This window comes from Vulpes vulpes, chromosome 3 (genome assembly GCF_048418805.1).
Source record: "Vulpes vulpes isolate BD-2025 chromosome 3, VulVul3, whole genome shotgun sequence".
Classification (NCBI taxonomy): domain Eukaryota; kingdom Metazoa; phylum Chordata; class Mammalia; order Carnivora; family Canidae; genus Vulpes; species Vulpes vulpes.
In genome coordinates, this window is record NC_132782.1 from 4,936,932 (window position 1) to 4,958,682 (window position 21,751).

Here is a 21,751-nt window from a genome sequence, read left to right on the forward strand (position 1 = left end):
TTCATTTCCCTGCAGCACATTGACCACACTATAAATTAGATTTCTGGTTTCTTTACGTATTAACATATGTATTATTTTACAGATATTAATGAGTGGAGGTACATACTGAGCATCTCTCTCCATTAGTACTGTAAGCACCGTAAGAACAGAGACCTTGTTTGTGGTTTTCTTGCTGTTTCTCCAGCACTGAGGCTAGGACCTGCCATAGGGGCGGTCCAGACGTATTTGCCACATCAATAAACGAATGAATGAAAGCAATGGCCATTAACTCTCATTTACCATGAAAAATGGCTACAGCAAATTCCTCTGGTTCTCTCATTCCCCGGCCCCACTAATGGCTTGGAATTCCTAAAGGCCCTTAGAGCATCTTGAACTGTCCAAATGGGAAAAGGTAAAGCCTTAGAGGCAGGCCTTCCTTCACTGTGAGGCTCATGCCCTACCTCTGCTGGATCTCCAGCCCCTGGACCCTTCTGTGCAATAGGTGTACAATAGGTGTGCAAGCTGCTCGGAGTGTGGCCACGGACACCCGGACGTCGCTGTTGTTATGCTGATCTCGTTATCCTGAAAAAGAACAGCGGAAATCCAATGTTGCTTTAACAAAGATTACAGCAAAGGGAAATAGTGGCATTCACAGAATTATTCTCCACTGGAAGGCTAAACCTTCAGAATAATGTAAATCCACTGTACAATGCAGCATGAATGAATTCTTCTATGGTTCTGTAATCTGCATACATCTGTCCCTCCCTTAAAGCAGAATTACTTTAATTAAAGCCCTAACACTCTGATTAAAGATGATAATCCTTTTGCACTGTGAACTTGTGATAAGTATGTTCAATTTGTATCCATTTAAAAGACAGTTGCTGCCTTTTGACCCACGCTTGCTTGCATGGCTGTCTGTGAAAACTAATATTTATCTAAGATTAAGTTCTGCTTAAATCCTCTTCTCTGTCTTTAGCTGTTTGCAGCACTCACAGTGTGGGGTTTTTTTTTTTGTTTTTTGCGCTTTTTTTGGGGGGGGGTAAAGGAAGAAACCAGTGTTATTTCTTTTGATAGATGCTGGTAACTTTGGGGATATAGTCGATCTTCATAATATTATTTTATTACAATTCAATGAAAAGGAGCAGAATCTTGATTTTAACTCAGTTTTATATTCTGCTGGTCCCAGCCATGAAGGATAGTGGGCTCTGGGAACTGCACAGAGATCACTGATAAAGTAGATATTACAGCGATTAAAGATTACATCTGGTCTAGAGCTGGAGCATTTCTTAACTGCAAAATGGAGAAAAACAGGGTTTTAAAATATTATTACACAAAGTATGAGGCAACCAATTGCAATTCTCTTCATCCTCCCAAGAGACAAACTGTGGCTCAGAGAGGTTCAATAACTTTCCCAATTCTCCCAGTTAACAAGCAGCTGAGCTGGGTTTGGAACCCAGCTCTGATTCGAGACCCTTTTGCTCCACACTCTGCTACGTCATCCCAGCAGCTCCCCATGGATACGCAAGGTTCATAGTCTGTTCAGAACAGCAACGACAACAAAAATGCAAATTTCCCTATTTTAAAGGCTGTGAGCAGATAGCTGTTCTACTTTGCCAAGAAAATCAGTGTATCCAGGAAATTAGGCATCAATGGCAGGTAAATCATTTATTACTTTTACAAAAACTAGATTTTTAAAAATTGCTTCTGTGTTGGTTTTTACATACTTTTAATCAATGTGAGCCTCTATAGTTTTATTTAATTTATTCTAGTTCTCCTCTCCTACCCTCTATCCAAACTCCCCCCCTCCCACCATACCAATACATTCGCGTATAAGGGGATCATTTAGGGTCAATGACTCAACCATTTGCCTGGTTGGTATTGCTTGTGAACTGTTTTGCCCTCACTGTGACCCCAGTGAGTATTCCTGGGTGTCCCTCCTGGAGTCTCCCACCTGCAGCACATCAGGTACCATCCTCTACCCATCCTGATGCCTCTGTAGTTGGGGGTCCAGCATCCAGCAGACACTCAAATACTCAAGGCTGCAGGTGGACCTCTTGGAGATGACAGCATGGTCCTCACACTGACAAAATGATGGGAAGCACATAAGCTGAGGGTGTAGACTTGGGACACGCCTCTGAGATCCAACTTGCTCCCTTCTCAGAGGGTGAAATGAGGCAACCTGCCTAAGGAAACTGCTAGACAGAGAAAGACATATGGACAAGAACCAAGATTTCCTGTCTCCTGATCTTCACTCTCTCCACTATTCCATAAGGTGTAAAAGAATAACATTTATCTATTAACAGGTTGCTTATATTCTTTTTTTTTTTGAATAGGTATTAGCGGCAGCCTTCTTTTAAAAAAATATTTTATTTATTTATTCATGAGAGACACACAGAGAGAGAGGCAGAGACACAGGCAGGGGGAGAGGCAGGCTCCTTGTGGGACTCAGGTTCCCTGATGTGGGACTGGATCCCGGATCCCGGGATCACAGCCTGAGCCGAAGGCAGGTAGATGCTCAACCCCTGAGCCACCCAGGTGTCCCAGCAGCAGCTTTCAATAAAGGATGAATGTTTAATGTAATTTAAGCAAAGGTAAAGAGAATTGAGGCATATATTTAAGGAAGTAGGTGAGCAGTTCTCAGTATGAAAGAGGCCACAAGGGAATACAGTACTAAATCTAAATACTTAGATTTAGATCTGAGTTTCCTGGAGGCCAAGTTGAAAATGGAAAGACTCTGGGTTATTTAGCACTCATCATCTAATAAAAGAAATATCCAAGGTTTATCATAAAAGCTTCATCCCAACGTTAACCTTGAGTGAAGTTGTCAGCTATATTATAAGAGATAGTGTCTTCAATAAACACTTTTATAAATGATATGGGGCAATTCTTGATGGAATTCATTCTAAGTCTTGGTTCTGTCTAAAATCAGCATTTCTTTGGGAGCCTAAAGCACTAGGGTTCAGATATGTTGTTGTAACTTTATTTGATTCAGGATAAAGTTTAAAGTCTTAAAAGCAAATGTGCTCAAATATCAATGTGAAAATAATTTACTGATAAGGTTTTCTTTTTTAATGATATAAATCTATATTTTATTTATTTTTTAAGGACAATGATGACCGTTTTTTTAATGATTCTTGTTCAAAACATTGCCGATCCCCTCATGTTTGCTCCTCCAGATTGAAGGAAACTTTGTCTCTAGAGATATCTGTAACTTACAGAACTTTTATGAAATGTTGTTTTGTAAACAAATTAAAATATTTATCTTTTCTCCCTACTTGTAACCCTCCAGAGTCCAGAAACTCTCAGTGAGTATTCTTTCTTTTATAGCAATTGTAAATCATCTGTGTAGGTTGGGTGGGAATCTGTTCTCATTGTAACCAGATACCATTGGAAGGATTGGTGTGTATTATTTCTTTTTTTTTTCTTTTCTAATGTAGACTCACTGCCCTCTCTCACCCTCATCCTTCATTGTCTAGGCCTAAGAATCTGTATTATTAACAAGTACTGGGGGCACCTGGGTGGCTCAGTTGGTTAAACCTCTTACTCTTGGTTTCAGCTCAGGTCATGATCTCAGGGTCATGAGATTGGCCCCTGTGTCGGGCTCTGCACTCAGCATGGAGTCTGCTTGAGATTTTCTGCCTCTGCCTATCCCTCTTCCTCTCCCTCTGCCCCTCCTCCTGCTCACATTCAATCTCTCTCTCTAAAATAAGTAAATTAATAAAATCTTTAAAAATACAAAAAAACAAAAAATAAGCTCTGGTTCTGATCCAGGTGGCCAGGGGGGCACATTTGAAGAAATACCAATCTAGAAGAAAATTATTCCTATGTTCCTTAGCTTTGATCCGCCTCTTTGAATATAAATTTTCCCCACTTGGTTTTGATTAGCAGCCAATAGCCTGAAATTGATGTTTCAGGGAAGACAGAGGAAATGCATAGGCTCTGGGTTGTTGAGCCTCCTATGCTTTGTATTCCAGGCACACACGAAGTAAAGATGGGGTCTGCTTAATGGACTCAAAGCTTGAGGAGTGAAGGGGGCCATGAGAAAGGCTGAGGGTAAGTGAAAGAAGAGCAGTCATAAGAGCCAGCCTGGAAACTCCAAAGCTGATCTTTGCTGCTTTGCTATTTTCCAAGGCCCAGTCGTGCCTGGCTTCTGCAGTGCACAGGGCAATCTGTGCCTCACCTTGCTGTCTCTGTCTATGGTTTATGCAAAACCCTTCCGGGAAGTCCATTCTGAATCAGAGAGGTAGGGCTAAAGTGGGGGTCCACTGGGGTCTGCGGATTCCTAAGGATTCATGGTGGATTCCAGGGGCATGAATCATACATGAATATTTTGTGTGTATGTGTATATGTGTATTTTTGTGAAAAGAGTTTCCAGTTACAACTTTCATCAGATGCTCAAAGGGATTAGAGAGGATCCCAAAGAATGGAGAATCGCTGCAAATTCCTGGTGCAGCAGAGGGTATATCGAGCTCCATGTTCATGTTGGTGTGTTCCATCATGCTGCAGCCTCAGGTCAGTTAGCTGACAACCTCCTTGGTGACAGCTAGGTCACCAAGTCTCTCTATATAGAAGCCACTCTCCCTGCCCAATCTGAGGATTATGGTAGCAAAGCTGTCAGCCTTAATTTTGACAAATTGTTTTGGGTAATTAGTCCCTTTTAATTGCTCATGGAAATAGTAATTTTAGGTGACAAGATTATTATATGCTGCTTGTTAATGGGTCCTCCAGGGTCAAGAAAACACCTCTGGGATTGCTATGACCTGTTCTCTTCCATCTTTGGCATTGCCCCTTGAAATCACCAGAAAAGACGTTTAGTAAAGTCAGTTCCCACTCTGTGAAAGGTATAGAGCACGAGTTTCCTTTTATCCATTTGCCAAGTGAAGGATTAGAGGACTTTCAACTTTTCCCTGCTACTCACTGCCAGCCCATGCCAGGCTTCACAGACCAGCTGATCATTAACTCGAAGGGCTGAGGAAGTTTCTGGCTCTTCTCTTTGCTTGTTTACCCACTCAACCAAGTTGCTTTACAAGCGAGTGAGTTTTAAATAAATAGAGTCCTAGGTGATAAAATATTTGGCTCTCAGCTCAAGTTGAGTATTTTCATTGCTTTTCACTTCACTGAACAGGAGGGTCGGTCTGACCAGTAGGTCAGGGCAGATCCAGGTAATGGCTCACCATGTGCCTGCTCAGGGGAGCAGTGGATGGAAGGCAGAGAACTCTTCTTGGCACTTTAGGAGCCTGGGAATTGACTGCCTGTTTACTAACTGTGTCATTCTGGGCCAGTTGTTTGACCTCCTTAAGCCCTCATTTCATCATCTGTCAAAGGGGATAAAAATAATAGCTAGCTCATAGTTCAACCGTAAGGACTAAATGATATCATAAATCCCCAGCATATAACACGAACTGAAGCAAACAAAAAAGATAGCATCTATTATCATTACAGTCCATTTCTCCTTCCCAAATCCAGATCTTATTAAGAAGTCTGAATTAGTGGGGAGGTCAAAAAAAAAAAACAAACAAACATTACACTCATACCCAACTTGATCTCCATGTCTTCCAAGCTTGTTAAGGTAGGCACACCTAATCCCATGTATACTGAAATGTATAACGATCTAAAATGATGCAGATGAAGGGCACCTGGCTGGCTTAGCTGGTGAGCATGTGACTCTTGATCTTGAGGTCATGAGTTCAAGCCCCAAGGTGGGCATAGAGCTTACTTACAAAAAATAAAATGATGCATATGAAGATAGAAATGACCACATTGCTATCTATTCAAGGCAGTTAACACGGATTTCAGTGTGTATAACCACGTTCCCTGAAATCAAATATTTCTTGTGAAACTGACAATAAAGAATTTGCAGAGAACCCAATTTTTCTCTCTGGTTTTTCTTGATGGAAAAAACCCAAAGACACTACCTTCATGATGACTTTTCACTTTTCTTTTCTTTTTTAAAAGATTTTATTTATTTATTCATGAAATACACAGAGGAGAGAGAGAGGCAGAGACACAGGCAGAGGGAGAAGCAGGCTCCATGCAGGGAGCCCGACGTGGGACTCGATCCTGGGACTCCAGGATCACGCCCTGGGCTGAAGGCAGGCGCCAAACCGCTGAGCCACCCAGGGATTCCCCAGGGTGACTTTTCAAAACAGTTTCTTTCTTAGAAAAATATGTTTGTTCTTCTCCCCTGGTTTCATATTTATCTTAAAAATTTTATTCCTAGTCTTTAGAAACTAAATTTTAACAAATTTGCTCCTTCACGGAGCTGGTTCTTAGGTTTATGCATTTCATTTCGTATTTTCCTGATCAAATTTCATAAGGGTCAGGGATCACACTTATGGGTATTTCCTGATGTCTGCAATCATACCTCTTCTCTATTTACTCTTCAGCAAGGGCTGCAGCAGCAAACTCAAATATTGCATGACAGAGTAAAATGTCATCTCAAGAGTAATGGCTAGCTCTCCAGTAATACCCTCAAGTAAGAAGCTCCTGCTCTAAGAACTGGCAATAGGATAGAGAGCTGGAGCTTTGTGTGTCTAGGATGGCAAAGATCTCTCCTTTTCTTGTCCTGAACACTAAGCTTCCCCAAGCCTTAAAAAAGGGAAGGGAGAGTGCTTAAAATGATCCCAGCTAACTTATTTAGATAGAGTGCTTGCTAGAGTCTCCAGAAATATGAATTATATGGAAGGCTAGAGGGTTCAGCAGTTTGCATCTATGTAACGGAAAATAACACAAAGCACATATGCTACGGAGATTGGAATATTTGTCTGGTTTCTTTTTTTTATTATTATTTATTTATGATAGTCATATATATAGAGAGAGGCAGAGACAAGGCAGAGATAAAGGCAGAGGGAGAAGCAGGCTCCATGCACCGGGAGCCCGATGTGGGATTCGATCCCGGGTCTCCAGGATCGCGCCCTGGGCCAAAGGCAGGCGCCAAACCGCTGCGCCACCCAGGGATCCCTTGTCTGGTTTCTACACAAAAGATAAACCCACTTATTCAGGAGTGATATTACCTGCTCTTCTAGCTCCTGTGATCCACGTGACACATCTTGACCAGATCAGCTTGCCCCATGTATTCCGATGGAATGCCAGCAATGGCCTCAGCCTCTAATCTCCAACTTCATCCAACAGCAGCTTGGATTTCATGGCCAGATATCAGAACTGTGCAGCCCAATCCTTCCCTGAAAATTTGCAGTTCAGGTTGTAATGTTGAAATCATATATTATTTGTGACATTTTTATATAGTTCTTATCCATGTGCTAAAAGAGTAAATAGAGAGTGGTTCTATAAAACCCCTTTCTCTTGAAAAATGAATTTGTTGTAAAGGAATTTAATACTTAACATTAAATTAAATTAAAATTTCATCTTGGAATAAGTTAGCTAAGTTAGTCTAATAATTAAAATTTTAGAACTCCTGGATTGTAACATTTGGAGTTTCATATGCAGCATTAATTAAGCTCACATCAAAATAGATTAGCCACTTGTAGATACAGTTACCAGTCACTCTGTTTCTGGAACCAATCCAGAAATGTTGGAACATTGTCAGGCACTTACTAGGTGTTGGACAAGTGACAGAAATTGATGATGCACATTTAGAATATCTACAGAAAAGAAAGTGTCAGTGTAAAGTAGGTGTATACGAGAAAGCCACCCTCCAGGAAATTTGACCATACTTTTCTACCCCCTGCATGATTTCAGTGCACCATAGAATAGGATTAGAGGCCTATTTCTGTCTATGTTCATGATTTTATCATGGAACATAACAATTCTAGACCACACATTTATATTCAGATGCAAAAAAGGATCCTGATTTTTTTCAGAACTCACAAATGACTAAATTGCCTTCTAGCATTTTTCTTGTCTTTTGAGGAAATGTTCTGAGGAGGCTATATTTTTAAATCTCATTTCAATATTCACCCAATAGGCTGAGGAATTAGTAGCAAGTGAGTTTATTTTTTTTTATTATTTTTATTTTTATTTTTTGTTAGCAAGTGAGTTTAGACTTGAGTTCAAGATGTAAAAATCATCCTTTTGTGTGACTGTGCTCTGGTGGAGTTACTGCCTCCTGGGGGGTTTCTAAAGCCGTGGGCTTGGAAGTTGGGAAGCAGGGGTGGGTGGGGGTGGAGGATGGCTGACATGCTTGTGTAGTGTGTAACGTTGTGTACAGATATTTATATGGTTGTGGCTCAAATAAAGTTTAAGTCCAACCATAATAAAGGTTCTTTGCATCCTGAAACCACTGCCACATGAGTGAGGCGCAGGGTGGGGTTCCCTGTTGGTGGTCAACAGGGTCTAGTCTGGTTGAGTCTGAAGGGGCCTGCTTCTGCTTAGAAAAGGATTTTATCTTTTAATCAGTGACAATAGACAACTCCCCGAGAGGTGCATCCATTTGAGGACTTCTTTTGACAGTAGATATGCTTGGAATATGATTTTTAAGGTACCCCTATAACTGACCATCAAATACACAGATCAGAGCTAAAAGTAATGTAGAATAACACTGCAGTCACTAGTGAGGTTTTCACTTTGTTTCATATCCTTTTAGACCATGTGGAACACTTCATAGTGCTCTCCATAAGACTCTCAGCTCCTGGAAAATCTCCTTTTTTTCCCTTTTTATGGGAGAAGAAGAGGTTATGAAAGAGGGAGAAGAATGAAATAATTGCAGTTAATCATCCTCTCAGTTCCTGACTAGGAGTGTGTATGTGCCTGCCCACCTAAGTTTGTAAATGTGTATTTTCCCCAGTAGTTATTTCCCATCTCAGAAAATGGTATCAGCCGAACAACCCAGAAACCTATTTTTTAAAAAAATATTTTATTTATTTATTCATGAGAGACACACAGAGAGAGGGAGAGACACAGGCAGAGGGAGAAGCAGACTCCCTGTGGGGAGCCCAATGTGGGACTCGATCCCAGGACCCTGGGATCACAACCTGAGCCAAAGGCAGATTCTCAACCACTGAGCCACGCAGGGACCCCTCTTTGGTGATCTGTCTCCTTCCAGTCAATCACCAAATCCTATTAATTGATTTTCCTAAATATTTCTCCAGGTCCCTTCGAACTAGGGTTACACTAGGAAGATACCAATTTGTTCTCATTCCTATATTATGTTGAGAACATTCATCATTTTTCATGAACTTGGGTTATGACCTCCCAGCTTGTCTTCATTTGAAAGACCATGTCTCCCATCTACCCACAGACTGCCATGGAGTAGTCCTCTGTAGGTAATCTGCTCACCCGTGCCTGCCCTATGTTGGGGTATTGGCTTTCACTTCACTTCTAATTCCACCTTTCCCACTCATTTCATCTTGCCCTCCTTAAGCACTCTGCAAGAATCAGGCTCAAAAAACTCTCTCCCGGTTATTCCTAAGTATGGCTGTTTGTGTACAACTTTTCATATGTTTGTTCCTTTGTTCATTCATTCATTATACATACATATCCCTCCTTCTTCCCTAAAATAGAGTAGAGACAGGTTATAAGGATAATACAAGCACATCAAAATAGTATAGATTAAAATAAGTGGGAAAAATAGGGAAGTGTGAAGGGAGGGGGCATCACTGGCACAGAGCCTGGAGCTGATCCCAAGATGCATAGATGATGCATCCCATACAGTCTATTCTGCATAGGGCCTGGAAGATGGCAGGCCCTAAACTGGCTTTGGGCTAGCTAGCACTGCTCCTTAATGAGAAAAGTTTAGTGTCTCTAAGATAAAATGTGAACTAATAATTAGGAGAAGAACAACTAGTCCCGATTCTAAGAGGTCACACTGTGTGGTATGGTGAGGAACATGGGCCCTGGAGCAGATGGCCTGGGCATGGGAGGTGGGGTGAGTGGTGGTCAGCAGTGGTACCCATTAGGATCACCAGGGAAGCCTTTAAAAAACATCATCTGGGGCCCTTCCTCAGGACAACTAAGTACGAATCTCTGGGAATGGGACTGGGAAGCCCTATTTAAAAAATTTCCCCTGATGATTTGCTGCCAAGGTCAATGATTTAGAAGGATGGATAGTCTGTGAATTATGACAGGACATTCCTCCCGGAGAACTTCTACAAGTCTTTAGGTGTGTCTCCGCTGGAATAGTTCTATAAAGATCAAGCTCTTTCATTTGAGTCTTATGCCTCAATGTCAGGAACAGTGTGTATACACACACACACACACAGACACACATATTTTAATTGAAGTATAATTGACAAATAAAACTATATATTTACAGTGTACAGTGTGATATTTGATATACATATACATTGTGAAATGATTAACACAATCAAGTGAATTGACACCATCCACTACCTTACATAGTTCCCCCCCCCCTTTTTTTTTTACAATAGTCAAGATATGGAAAGAAATCCTAAGTGTTGATCAATGAATGAATAAAGAGAATGTGGCATATGCACACAATAGACTATTATTCACCCATAAAAAGGAGGAAATCCTGTCATTGTTAACAACAGGGATGAAACTGGAGGGCATTATGCTTGGTAAAATAAACCAGACAAAGAAAGACAAATACTACATAGTAATACTTATATGTGGAATAGTTAAACAAAAAGAAGTCAAGCTCCTAGACACAAAGAATAGAATGGTGGCTACCAGGGGCTGGGGTGAGGGAAATACAGATATGTTGGTTAAATTGATCTGAGGATACAAATTTTAGTTACAAGATGAATACACTCTGGGAATCACAGCATGGTGATTATATTCAATAATGCTATATTACATACTTGAAATTTGCTCTAAGAGTAAACCTTAAGTACCCTTACCACGGAATAAAATTTTTTAAGAGAAATTTTTTTATCCCTTCTGAAATGTATGTGTTGAATTTCTGATCCTCAGTGTGGCTGTATTTGGAGATGGGGCCTGTAAGAAATTATGAAGGTAAAGGAGATCATAGGGTGGGGCCTTGTTTGGCTAGCAGTAGTGTTACTTATAAGAAGGGATTCTAGGGAGCTCACTCCATAATTGTGAGAAAATAGATTTCTGTTGCTTAAGCAACCTAATATTTTGTCAGCTTGAGCTGATTAAGACATGATTTATATGTATATAATTGTACATATATGAATTATATATGTGTGTGTATATATGTAATTTATGTGTATAACTCATTCACTCTTAGAATATACCAGGCACAGTGCAACTGTGTGTGTGTGTGTGTGTGTGTGTATGTAGTATATAATGGTATATATACAAAAATAAACACCAAACAAAACCATCATAGATAGATGATAGATGGATAGATAAAAGCTAATGTATAGCTAACTGCCTGTCAACTTAATCTTGCCCAAATGTTGTTCCTTTTTTTTTTTTTTTTAAGATTTATTTATTTATTCATGATAGACATAGAGAGAGAGAGAGAGAAGCAGGCTCCATGCCGGGAGCCCGACGTGGGACTCGATCCCGGGACTCCAGGATCACACCCTGGGCCAAAGGCAGGCGCTAAACCACTGAACCACCCAAATGTTGTTCTTAACCAACCTTTCAGAGTAATATGTGTATATTATTCAATGTAATGTGCTATGTGAATTCATTAACAATCATGAGCAGCTCGTTAGTTCCATGTTTCACTTCTAAGCAATAACAAACTCAGTAATTGACACACTTAACAAATGCTTAGTAAAACTGAATCTTTGGTCCAAAATACACCAAATAACCTCCTGGCTTATTTGTATAGAATGTTACTTAGTGCTTTGTACCCTGTAGATCCTTAACAAGGGCTATAAACCATCAAGCTCAGGGATTATAACAAAGTCAGCTTGATTTTATTTCCATCTCTTAAAAATATAGCTCTTAACATTTGGGACTCATTTTGGAGATTGTTGATAAAATCTATGGGCCCATTCTGCAGGAGAAGGCACATCACACATATATTCCCAAATTTGTATTAAACTTCATGGATCCAGACACTTGCCTCTGGCTGTTCATGGCAGGATACCTCGTGTCCCCCATTCCAGACTTCCTGTCGGTGGCCCTTGCCATATTTCTGTCCTCTCCAGGTTCTGGCAATTGCTCCCCCCTACCCAGCTGTTCCCAGCTCACTATCCTTTCTTGTTCCTACATCCTGACCACCCCCTTTGTAAATAGTAATTCTCCCAGTACCTCGGTTCCATTGTGCCACCTGATTCCTGGAATACAGCCTCCAAAATATATCTGGGGACCCCAAACCATTTTGAAAAACATGGACTTACAACTCCATTCCACATGAAGATCTTTCAGTTACTTTTTTTTTTTTTTTTACTGCAAAACAGAAGTTAGTTTTTTTCTTAACTGGTGGAACACTTTTAAAAAGATAATCTTCTATACAAGGATATTTACTCTTACATGTAAAAATTCTCATGGAATTACCAGGGCTTAGCTTGAGAAACATGGTGCTTGACTTATTTTCTTGACTGGCTGCTGGGCATCACATGTATGAAAGAATTGAAAGCTTGAGTAAAAGACAGATAAATGACCTCTGTTGCTTGCCTCTAAGCTACTGTCTGGTCATCCTGTCATGGAAGGAAATTAAAATTGTCTGACACATATTGAGTTTCATAAAGCCACACTGTTCCTCTACAGAATCCTGTGTGCCTGTAGAAGTCAGTACCACAAGTAGGTTTTTTGAGGATTTGATCTACAATCTTCATTTGGGAATTAGAGCTAAGTAAATTCATATTTAGTTATCAGGGTCTCTCTTTGTCCCTTTTAAAAAATAAAAGAACTATATAAATGTTTCTTTCCTCAGTCCTTCAGGACTTTTTCTATCTTCAGAGAATCCAAAAATAATATTCAGTGCCTCCTAAGATGAATAACTGAAATACTTGTAATTTGCAACCTGCTTAATTATTAACTCCTATTTCTCTTCTATTTCTGGTTTGCTTTTTTATTCCCCCCAAATAGGTATTGCTCAATCCAGAATCAATTTATAATTTGTTTTTCTAAGCACTGAGCATGACAGTTTTCACTAGCAAACAAAAGCCCACCTTTAAACCACTTTTTCCCCCAAAACTTTAAACTTGATTTAAATATTATTTTTTATAAGTATAAAAATCAAAGAACCTAGAAACCCATATTACATATTTTGTAGAGGATTAGTAAAGAATTAGCCGCAAAAGGCAGTAATTTAGGATTGTGCCTATTTTTTCTAAATTTCTGAAGTTTCTTAGAAAAGCTGTTACTCTACAGTAGCTTATAATCATTACCATCATGAAACACTGTAGACATTCCAGAGTTAGAGAAACCATCTGAGTAATGTGATTTTTTCTCCATGCCCTATCAGAATAAGATGAATGAATTATTTAAGATTTAGGTTTTTCTGGGACACCTGAGTGGCTCAGTGGTTGACAGTCTGCCTTGGGCTCAGGGTGTGATCCTGGGGTCCCAGGATTGAGTCCCACATCGGGCTCCCTGCAGGGAACCTGCTTCTCCCTCTCCCTGTCTCTGCCTCTCTGTCTCTCACGAATAAATAAATAAAATCTTTAAGAAAAAAAGATTTAGGTTCTTCTTTTTTATATCACTTTATTTTTCATCTGAGTTTAAGATCCTTTGCATTTACATGTCTTCCCAACATGGCAAATAACAAAAACTAATGAAGAGGCAAACAAAATGTTAGTTATGTTTTACTTACTCTGGGTAAATAATCAGCAGTGGAAACTAGTCCACTACTTAGATATATTTCCTACACTTCACTGTCCTGCCTTCCTCTTTCTTCCACTGGGCCTCCGGAGAAGTCACCTCTTAGAGAGCTGGTTCCATGATTGATTTAAGGTTGCAACACCATGGATCTGCTCTAAGTCAACAAGCAAATGATAGAAAAAAATGTATTATAAAGAACTTATTTTGTGCAAGTCACAGTGATAGGTATTGTAGGAGAGCAAAACACAGTAATTTCCTTAAATGACGTGTAACCTACTAGGTTTGAGGCACTAAGACAAATGGGTGCATAGTTATAATTCAAAAGATAATCTGATAGACTCCAAAAGAGACATAGAAATAAAAGTGTTTGAGGAGTCAACAGAGGCAATGATCATATGGAGTGGAAAGGATTTGAAAGGGGTTCTTGGACAAGGTGGATATTTGAGACAAGCTTTATTTAAGAACCACAATTTGAAAGAGACTTTGGGGAGGGTATTTTCATCAAAAATAAAACCATGAAATAAGACAGAAAGAAAATAATAGGACATGGCTATTCTAGTCATATCCTATTTGGCTGAAAAGGTAACTTGGGGTTCTATTATGTGGGACCCTACAAGTCAGGTTAAGGAGATCAGGCCTTGAGCCTAGGCAAAGGGAGGTGGCTGAGAGGCATAGAGTAGGACTGATGAGGAGTCTGTTGGAGGTAAGTGGGAGGAGGGGGAGGAAGGTAGAGATAAGTGCCCGTAGCAAGAAACTGCATCTGGGTGCGAATGACCAAGACTTGACCGCTACCTTCCAGAATATCAAGGTTGCGGGGAGGGCAGAGATGGATTAGAGACAAGTTGAAGCTGCCAAAGACATCATTTTCTTGTTAGACTAGTCAGCTCCCCTACTTGTGAAGGTCAGTGCCTTCACATTTTCACCTAATAAGTTAAGCAGCTTACATATTTCAGAATAAAAATTCCCTTTTCATGTGAAGATGATGTGTTTCCAAAGTCTTTCTTTTGCTAAAAGGCAAAGGAAAGTTCAAGCATAACAGAGACAGGAGCAGCAGCTATGGAAGAGAATGGCATCTAAAGGAAGAGATGTCGGCCATGGTCTCAGTATTTGTGCAGATAAAACACTTTCTGGCTTTGTGACTAATAAAAAATTAGCTTTCCCAGAAAGAAAAAAATGTATGAATTCAATGTTAAAATGTAAGGACTCAATGAAATTCTGACACATTGTACAACATGGATAAAAACCTTGAAAACATTATGCTAGGTGGAGTATGCCAGACACAAAAAGGCAAATATTGCATGATTCTTCTTATTTGAGATACCTAGAGTAGTCAAATATATAGAGAAAGAAAGTAGAATAGTGGTTACCAGGGGCTGATGGAAAGAAGACAAGGGAGTTATTGTTTAATGGGTACAGTTTCAGTTCGGGATGATGAGAAGGTTCTGGAGATGGATGGTGGTGATGGTTACACAGAAATGTGAATGTACATAACGCCACTGAATTGGATACTCGAAAAAAGGTTACAGTGTCAAATGTTATGACATGTATATTTTACTACAATTTTTTTAAGAGCAAAGGTCTAAAAAAAAAAAAAAAGCAAAGGTCTATTTTGTGTTTCTATGATGCCAAATTCCACTTCACTAATTTTTAGAGAGAAAGTTCACACTCTGATCTGATAGGATCATGCCCGCAGGTTGGCCTTTCTACACGGACCTCTGTTCTATAGGAGAAGTCATGTTCTCTAAGAAGTTTGCATGGGGAGTTAGGAATCAGAGCAAAACGAGTTGGGTATAGTATTGGCTACCATAAGAGAGATTGGCCTAACATTCTTGTCCTCAATGTAGAAATAGATCTGCCAAGGAGGTCTGAATCTTTGCATTAGCCAGTCTGAGTACTCTTCCTCAAGATAGTGTAGCCAACCAAGGTTATTTTTCAAAGCACAGTTCATCATAGTCACAAATGCAGTGAGAAAATATGATGAACACATCAATAGCTATCAGAAAGAATGATTAAATCTAAAATACTCACTAGAGAGAATAGGAGTGACATCCGGGAATATTTCTACAGGATCAACGTCTGATTTTAAAGTGAAATTTTCCTGCATCAACCCAATATGCATTGCCCTTGGCATAAATGCTTTGGTGTCTCAGTGACAGTAGAAGACCAATTAATAAGGCTATTTATCTTTGCAGGTTGACATAGCACATACGGGACTCTGTAGGATTGAAATATGCTACCAAAGAAGGAAAGAACATGATGTGAAGTGTAGCTGATAAGAAAAAAATGAAAAGAAATGTTGAGAGGGAAGGGAGACTAGCAAGGAAGGAAAGCAGTTGTGAAATAATGTTATGAGAAGGAAGAGGTCTATTAGGGTTCTGCAAGATGGAGAGCTAACATATCCCCAAGGTGCTGGAAACAGCTACAAAAGCTGTATGAAATAGTTTTAGAAGAGAATTAAAATATGCTTAAAAAAGAAAATTTAAAGTCAGAGTGGTGACCTGAGTGGATACCTGTATATCTGGAGGCTAGGATTTAAAGTTCATGTAGGCATAAGCCTCATTTTGGGTGAGGCAAGGTGTTGGAACTAAGATCCCCAAAATCTAAGGCCCTCAGATCCAAAAAACACATATTTCCCCAAGTAATCCAAATTCCATGCTTGATCCTTATTCAGACTTGGAGCTTAAATTTATATCATATTCCAGGAAGCCTCACTTAAAAATATAAACAGAAAATTCGGTTAGGAAATTGATGCCCTGGCACTCCTTGCATAAATAAATGCAAAACCCACACAGGAGAACACAGACACACCTAGGTGGCAAGGGATCCTCACAAAATGACAAGACTTACTGAAGATGAGCCCATGATAAAAAGTCATAGAATAGCAAGTAACAATTTTTGTGTGAGGTATAGGCAGTGGACACAAGATACAGGAGGATTAGACCCAATAATGTGAGTTACTAGAATGGAATTTAGAAAGTAACAACCAGGGGCACCTGGGGGGGCTCAGTGGTTGAGCGTCTGCCTTTGGCTCAGGTCATGATCCTGGGGTCCTGGGGTCGAGTCCCACATTGGGCTCCCCGCAGGGAGCCTACTTCTCCCTCTGCCTGTGTCTCTCCCTCTCTCTGTGTGTCTCTCATGAATAAATAAATAAAATCTTTAAAAAAAAGTAACCACCAAAGAAAAGATCTTTAACATTATTAAAGCTATCACAGAAGTAATTAAAACACAGGAATGAGAAATGGAAAAAGACAAGGCTGCTTTGAATAATGTTGATGCTGCTGCTAATAATAATAGTACAGTACTGGTCCTTTGCTAGGCCCTTTTCTAAATGTTTTGCAAATATTAACTCATTTAATCCTCACAACATTATTATTATTGTATTATGAGGTATTAGTACTTTTCCATTTTATAGAAAATGCAGCATGACATCATCACCTCCCAGAAGCCCCTTCTCCTAATATCAACACTGTGGGTTTGGATTTTAACACATGACTTTGTGGGGGGTGAGGGGGTGGGGGGATGGATAGGCACAAATTTTCAGTCTATATTCTAGAGTACAGGGTCTTAACCACTACACCAAATCAAAGAGCAAATTTTATTTCCAAATGAAATTCCAGATTCCAAAAACTTTCAAGATTTTAAAATTACAAAAGTGAAAAAACTTATAAAGAAAACTCAATGAATGAATTAAACAGCAGATTAAGCACAGGTGAAGAAAGAATAAGTGTAAAACAACTGAAAAAAAATCTGAAAATATAGCACAGAAAGAAAAAAAGATGGAAAATATAAAAGCAAGAGTAAGAAATATAGAGAATAAAATGAAAAGAACCAACATATTTCTAACAGAAGGTTGTCGTAGGAGAAGGTAGAGAGAACAATAAGTAGGCAATATTTTAAAATGTAATGACAGAAATTTCCAGAATTGGTGAAAGATATGAATATTCAAGAAGTGCAGTGTAAGTAAAGGTAAATCACATGAAGACATTTTTTAGTGAAACTAAGAAAACTAAGAAAATATCAAAAGCAAGCAAAAAAAAAAAAAAAAGAGCGGGATTCCCTATAAATAATTAGATTAATAGCACATATCTCAATAGCAGCCATAAATTCTAGAAGATTCTTTATCTGAAAGATAATATCTTCCGAGTCTTGAGGAAAGATTTTTTAACCCTGAGTTTTATACTCAGGTAGAACATCTTTCAAGCACAAGAACAAAATAAAAATCCTACACTTAGATTCTTGCTGAAAGAACTAATTAAAGGATGTAGTTCCGGGGAAAAAATGAACTCAGAAGAATGTGTAGGATACAAGGAGCAATGGTGAGCAAAGAGGCTGGAAAACACTGAGAAATCAATATAGGGAATTAAAAAACAGGGCTAGGTAACGTTAAATGGAAAACTGAAATGTGACCAATTGAAGGTCCTCAATGCTCCCATCACCAGGGAGGAGAAGAAAGATCTTTGGAATAGTGTTAGGGTCCCCTAAGTTACTTGCGAGTATTAAAACATGAGGGCTTTATCAAAAGAGTTGAGATTGAATGTTGAATTTTCAAATAATTAGAGGGGGGAAATAAAGGAAGATTTGATTACAGTAGTAGAAGGAAAAAAGGAGAAGAAAGAGAAAGAATAGAAATAGCATGGGAAAGTGGGAATAAACATAAGGTGATGGAAATAAACGTAACAGTGCTCACAGGAAGTATGAATGAACTCCTTGGTGATAATCAGGGTCCATGAGACTGAGAAGTAAAGCCAAATCCAGCTATATTCCATATATGGGAGAACTTCTGAAACCTAATGACATAGAAGGTTGACATTAATGAGACAGGGAAAAAAATGTCAGATTTATATTTCCAACAGGATGGAGAAGTAGGTGTAAGAAAACCCTCTGCCACCCCAAAACACCTAGATCTGCATAGATCGCTAAAGGACACTTTCAAATGTTTTATTAAACTCACAAGAAAATAGGGAAAATCCTTGTAAGACAGAAGCAGCAAAGAGGAAGCCCGGACCACAGAAGCAGATGAACACAAACACAGAAACTGGAGCCGCTCTAGATCCGGGGTCAGCGGCTCCAGCTCAGGGGTCAGCGGCTCTAGATCGGGGGTCAGCGGCTCTAGATCGGGGGTCAGCAGCTGTAGATCAGGGTCTGCAGCTCTAGCCTCGGAGCCAAACCCAGCCTGCCCTCCGTGTTGTCAAGGGCTAGTGAACCGGGCCAGGCCCAGCGTTCACATGCTGTCTCTGGCTCCCCGTGCAGAACTGCGTGGTATGGACAGAAACCACATGACCCGAAAACGCTGAACTATATCTATCCCTCTAGAGGAAAAATTTGCTGACCCTTGCTCCCGGGGTCCAGAGATCTGAGGATTCATGGCTGCCGGGGTTGGCGTGAGGTGAGGAGTGAGAGTGGGAGCCCAGGCCTTCCGTCTGAGCACCGGGAGGACGATTACGGGGAGACTCCTCCAAAAGACACCATCGAAATGAATCTCCTCTCTGTAAAGGGGGAGTTGAGGGGACATCTGACTGTTTGCAAAGGGTGCAGGCCAGGAAGCCTTTCAGCACGCTGGGCGTTACTCTGGGGCTGGTGCTCATTGCCCACCAGGCCCACCAGGCCCACCAGGCCCCCCAGGCCTGCCAGGCCACCACCAAAGCAGCCCGCTGGCTCCGAGGTCCACTTCCATGGGCGTTTTCTCTGCATCTGCCAGCTGTATTCTAAAGAAGGTGTTACCAGCATTTCCTCTCTGTTGCTTCTGTGCATTTTTAAAAAAGAGTTTATTTATTTATTTGAGAGTGAGAGAGAGAGAGAGAGCAGCAGGAGGAGCAGGGGCAGAGGGAGAAGCAGACTCCCTGCCGAGTGGGGAGCCCTGTACAGGGCTGGATCCTGGGACCCCGGGACCATGACCTGAGCCGAAGGCAGGTGCTTAACTGACTGAGCCACCCAGGCGCCCCATTTCCGTACATTTTTTCATTCGCTGTGGAAGACTGACTAGTCTCAAGGGAATAGTTTCATCCCTCGGGGTCTGACAGAGCTGGCGGCTGCCTGCAGGCAGAGGACACGTCGGGTTCTCTCCCAGAAGTAGGCCACTATGACATCATGGCACGACTACCTTGGGGCAAGCCACCAGTGGCCGGTGGGAGACCTCCTGTGGAAGCCAGGGCCTGTGATCCCATCTCATATATTAGTCCTTTATTTCTCTGCTCATAATCCCCCTTTAATCTCCATGCCGTCAATAAATCTTGTGACTTACTGCAGGCTGATCACAGCTATTAGGGTGCGGAATTAAGGAAATTCCCTGTTTTTATGCTTGTAGCCAAGCTTAGAGAGAGAACAGCAACTGCCTCTGGAAGGCCAAATGTGAGATGGCAAAAGATGGTCTTCAGAGCACGGGGCTGTGGTTGGAGCCACAGGACCGGCTAAGATGACGGGCTGCCACCAGGACACGTGTGTGTGACATGTAGCCATTGCCAGAAACCTGGAGAGGAATAGCAGGTGAAGATACAAGCTGACGGTTATGGCAAAACTATTGATATATAAAAAAAGAGGTGAAACTTTATAGTCACTAGTTGGGAAGTCATTTGGTGCTTGAATAAATCTTAGGAAACGAGGTTCTATAGGATAGACAGATGGAAACAATGGCTTCAGGCAGCGGCCCTCACAGAGGATTCACATCTTCATAAATGCTTCACTACTGAAAGGGATTCAGCATCCATTGCAGATAATGAGAGATCACTGAAGGACACGGCGATTGCTGGGGGACTTTCTCAGCACCTCTTAAATCACATTACTATGATACGTTTGATTCCATATCCAGGTAAAAACCCAAAGAAGAGTCGCCACTACCTGACTTGTGGTTATGTCCCATCATTTTCAACTGAGGCCCAACATAGTTCTAGATATCTGGGACAACAGAAGGATGGCCAGGTTGGCATATCCTGAGAGTAGGAGGCAATAGTGTTTGGGGCTCAGAGGCCAGGTTACCTGCCTCTAAATCTAGGTTCTGATGAGATTAGGAAGGCAAGCCACCTCACTGTACCTATTTCCCCATTAAGGGTAGCCTGGGTGGCTCAGCAGTTGAGTGCCTGCCTTTAGCCCAGAGCATGATCCTGGAGTCCTGAGATTGAGTCCCATGTCGGGTTCCCTGCAGGGAGCCTGCCTCTCCCTCTGCCTGTGTCTCTGCCTCTCTCTGTGTGTCTCTCATGAATGAACAAATGAATAAATAAATAAATTCTATTAAAAATATATTTCCCCATTATGTAAGATGGCTCCTGTTACTGCGTAGCTCATAGATTTGTTGCTGATCAAATGACTTCATACACGTAAAGCCCCTAGAAGAGTGTCTGGGGTGTAGTTAGTGCTCAGTGCATGTCGGCTGATCCTACTAGGTGTTCAGGCAAAGGCCTGAACAGAGTCAAGTCCAGGATCTGTTGTTCAAGAGCTTAGATTCAGGTGTCGGTGTCTGTGCAATGAACCACCTTAAAGCAATAAGGTACTGCCATGTCTCATGATTCCGTGGGAGGAGTGGCCTCAGAGGAGCGGTTTTCCTGTGGGTCTCACTGGGGTTTCTTATATGGCCACAGTCATACCGTGGCTGGGGCTGGAGTCACTTGGAGACCAGAACCTACTGGAGTGTCCCAGATGCCTTCTTCCCTCCGGCGTGTGGTGCTTTAGTGCTTGTCACCTGGCGTCTCTCTCCACAGAGCCTCCCATCCTCCGCGCTCTCCGTGTGGCCTGCCTTCCAGCAGGGGGCTGACGTCTCCCACGGTAACTTTCTTCTCAGAACACCACAGCAGCAGCTGCCCAGGCCTTCCCTCATGCTTAGGTCCAGGGCTGGCATAGAGTCGTAGGGGAGACAGCAGCCACAAGGTCACCTAGAGCCAGGGTGGAGGGAAGGGACTGCAGGCTCACTGGGTATGGCCTCATGGGGCTTTGTAGAGGGGAAAGGAGCGAAGGCCTTCAGTTCGATTTCCCCCCTCATTTGACAAGGATCAGACTCCACTCCTCTTTATTTTCACATCACCTCACACCTAACTGATCATAAATGGTTCTCCCCAGTCCCAGTCTTCTCCCCACTTTCATCCAGCGTGTACCAACTCTCATGTTAGCCTTCCAGAAGCACAGTTTTTGCTTCCATGCCCAAGAAAGGTTAACTATCTAGTACTGTCTACATGATAAA

General features: G+C 41.2%; 1 protein-coding gene and 1 long non-coding RNA gene across 11 annotated transcripts in view; one reads left to right on the forward strand and one right to left on the reverse strand.

The window, feature by feature from the left end:
- CCDC148 (coiled-coil domain containing 148) overlaps positions 1-21,751 on the reverse strand; it is a 283,318-nt gene that overhangs the window by 16,370 nt on the left and 245,197 nt on the right. For 4 of the 10 annotated variants that reach the window (XM_072751575.1, XM_072751576.1, XM_072751573.1 and 1 more), the window contains one exon: positions 21,156-21,446. In XM_072751575.1, the coding sequence (XP_072607676.1) occupies positions 21,243-21,446 (204 nt within the window). In that variant the 3' untranslated portion in view covers positions 21,156-21,242. Of the gene's footprint in view, positions 1-429; positions 562-6,992; positions 7,161-21,150; positions 21,447-21,751 lie in introns of those variants that run through there. The other 6 variants (XM_072751568.1, XM_072751572.1, XR_012000288.1 and 3 more) reach the window with 5 other exon arrangements.
- Positions 1,531-15,875, forward strand: LOC140598169 (uncharacterized). The gene is made up of 3 exons (XR_012000289.1): positions 1,531-1,635; positions 3,954-4,032; positions 15,777-15,875. It is a non-coding gene; the product is annotated as an uncharacterized lncRNA (long non-coding RNA).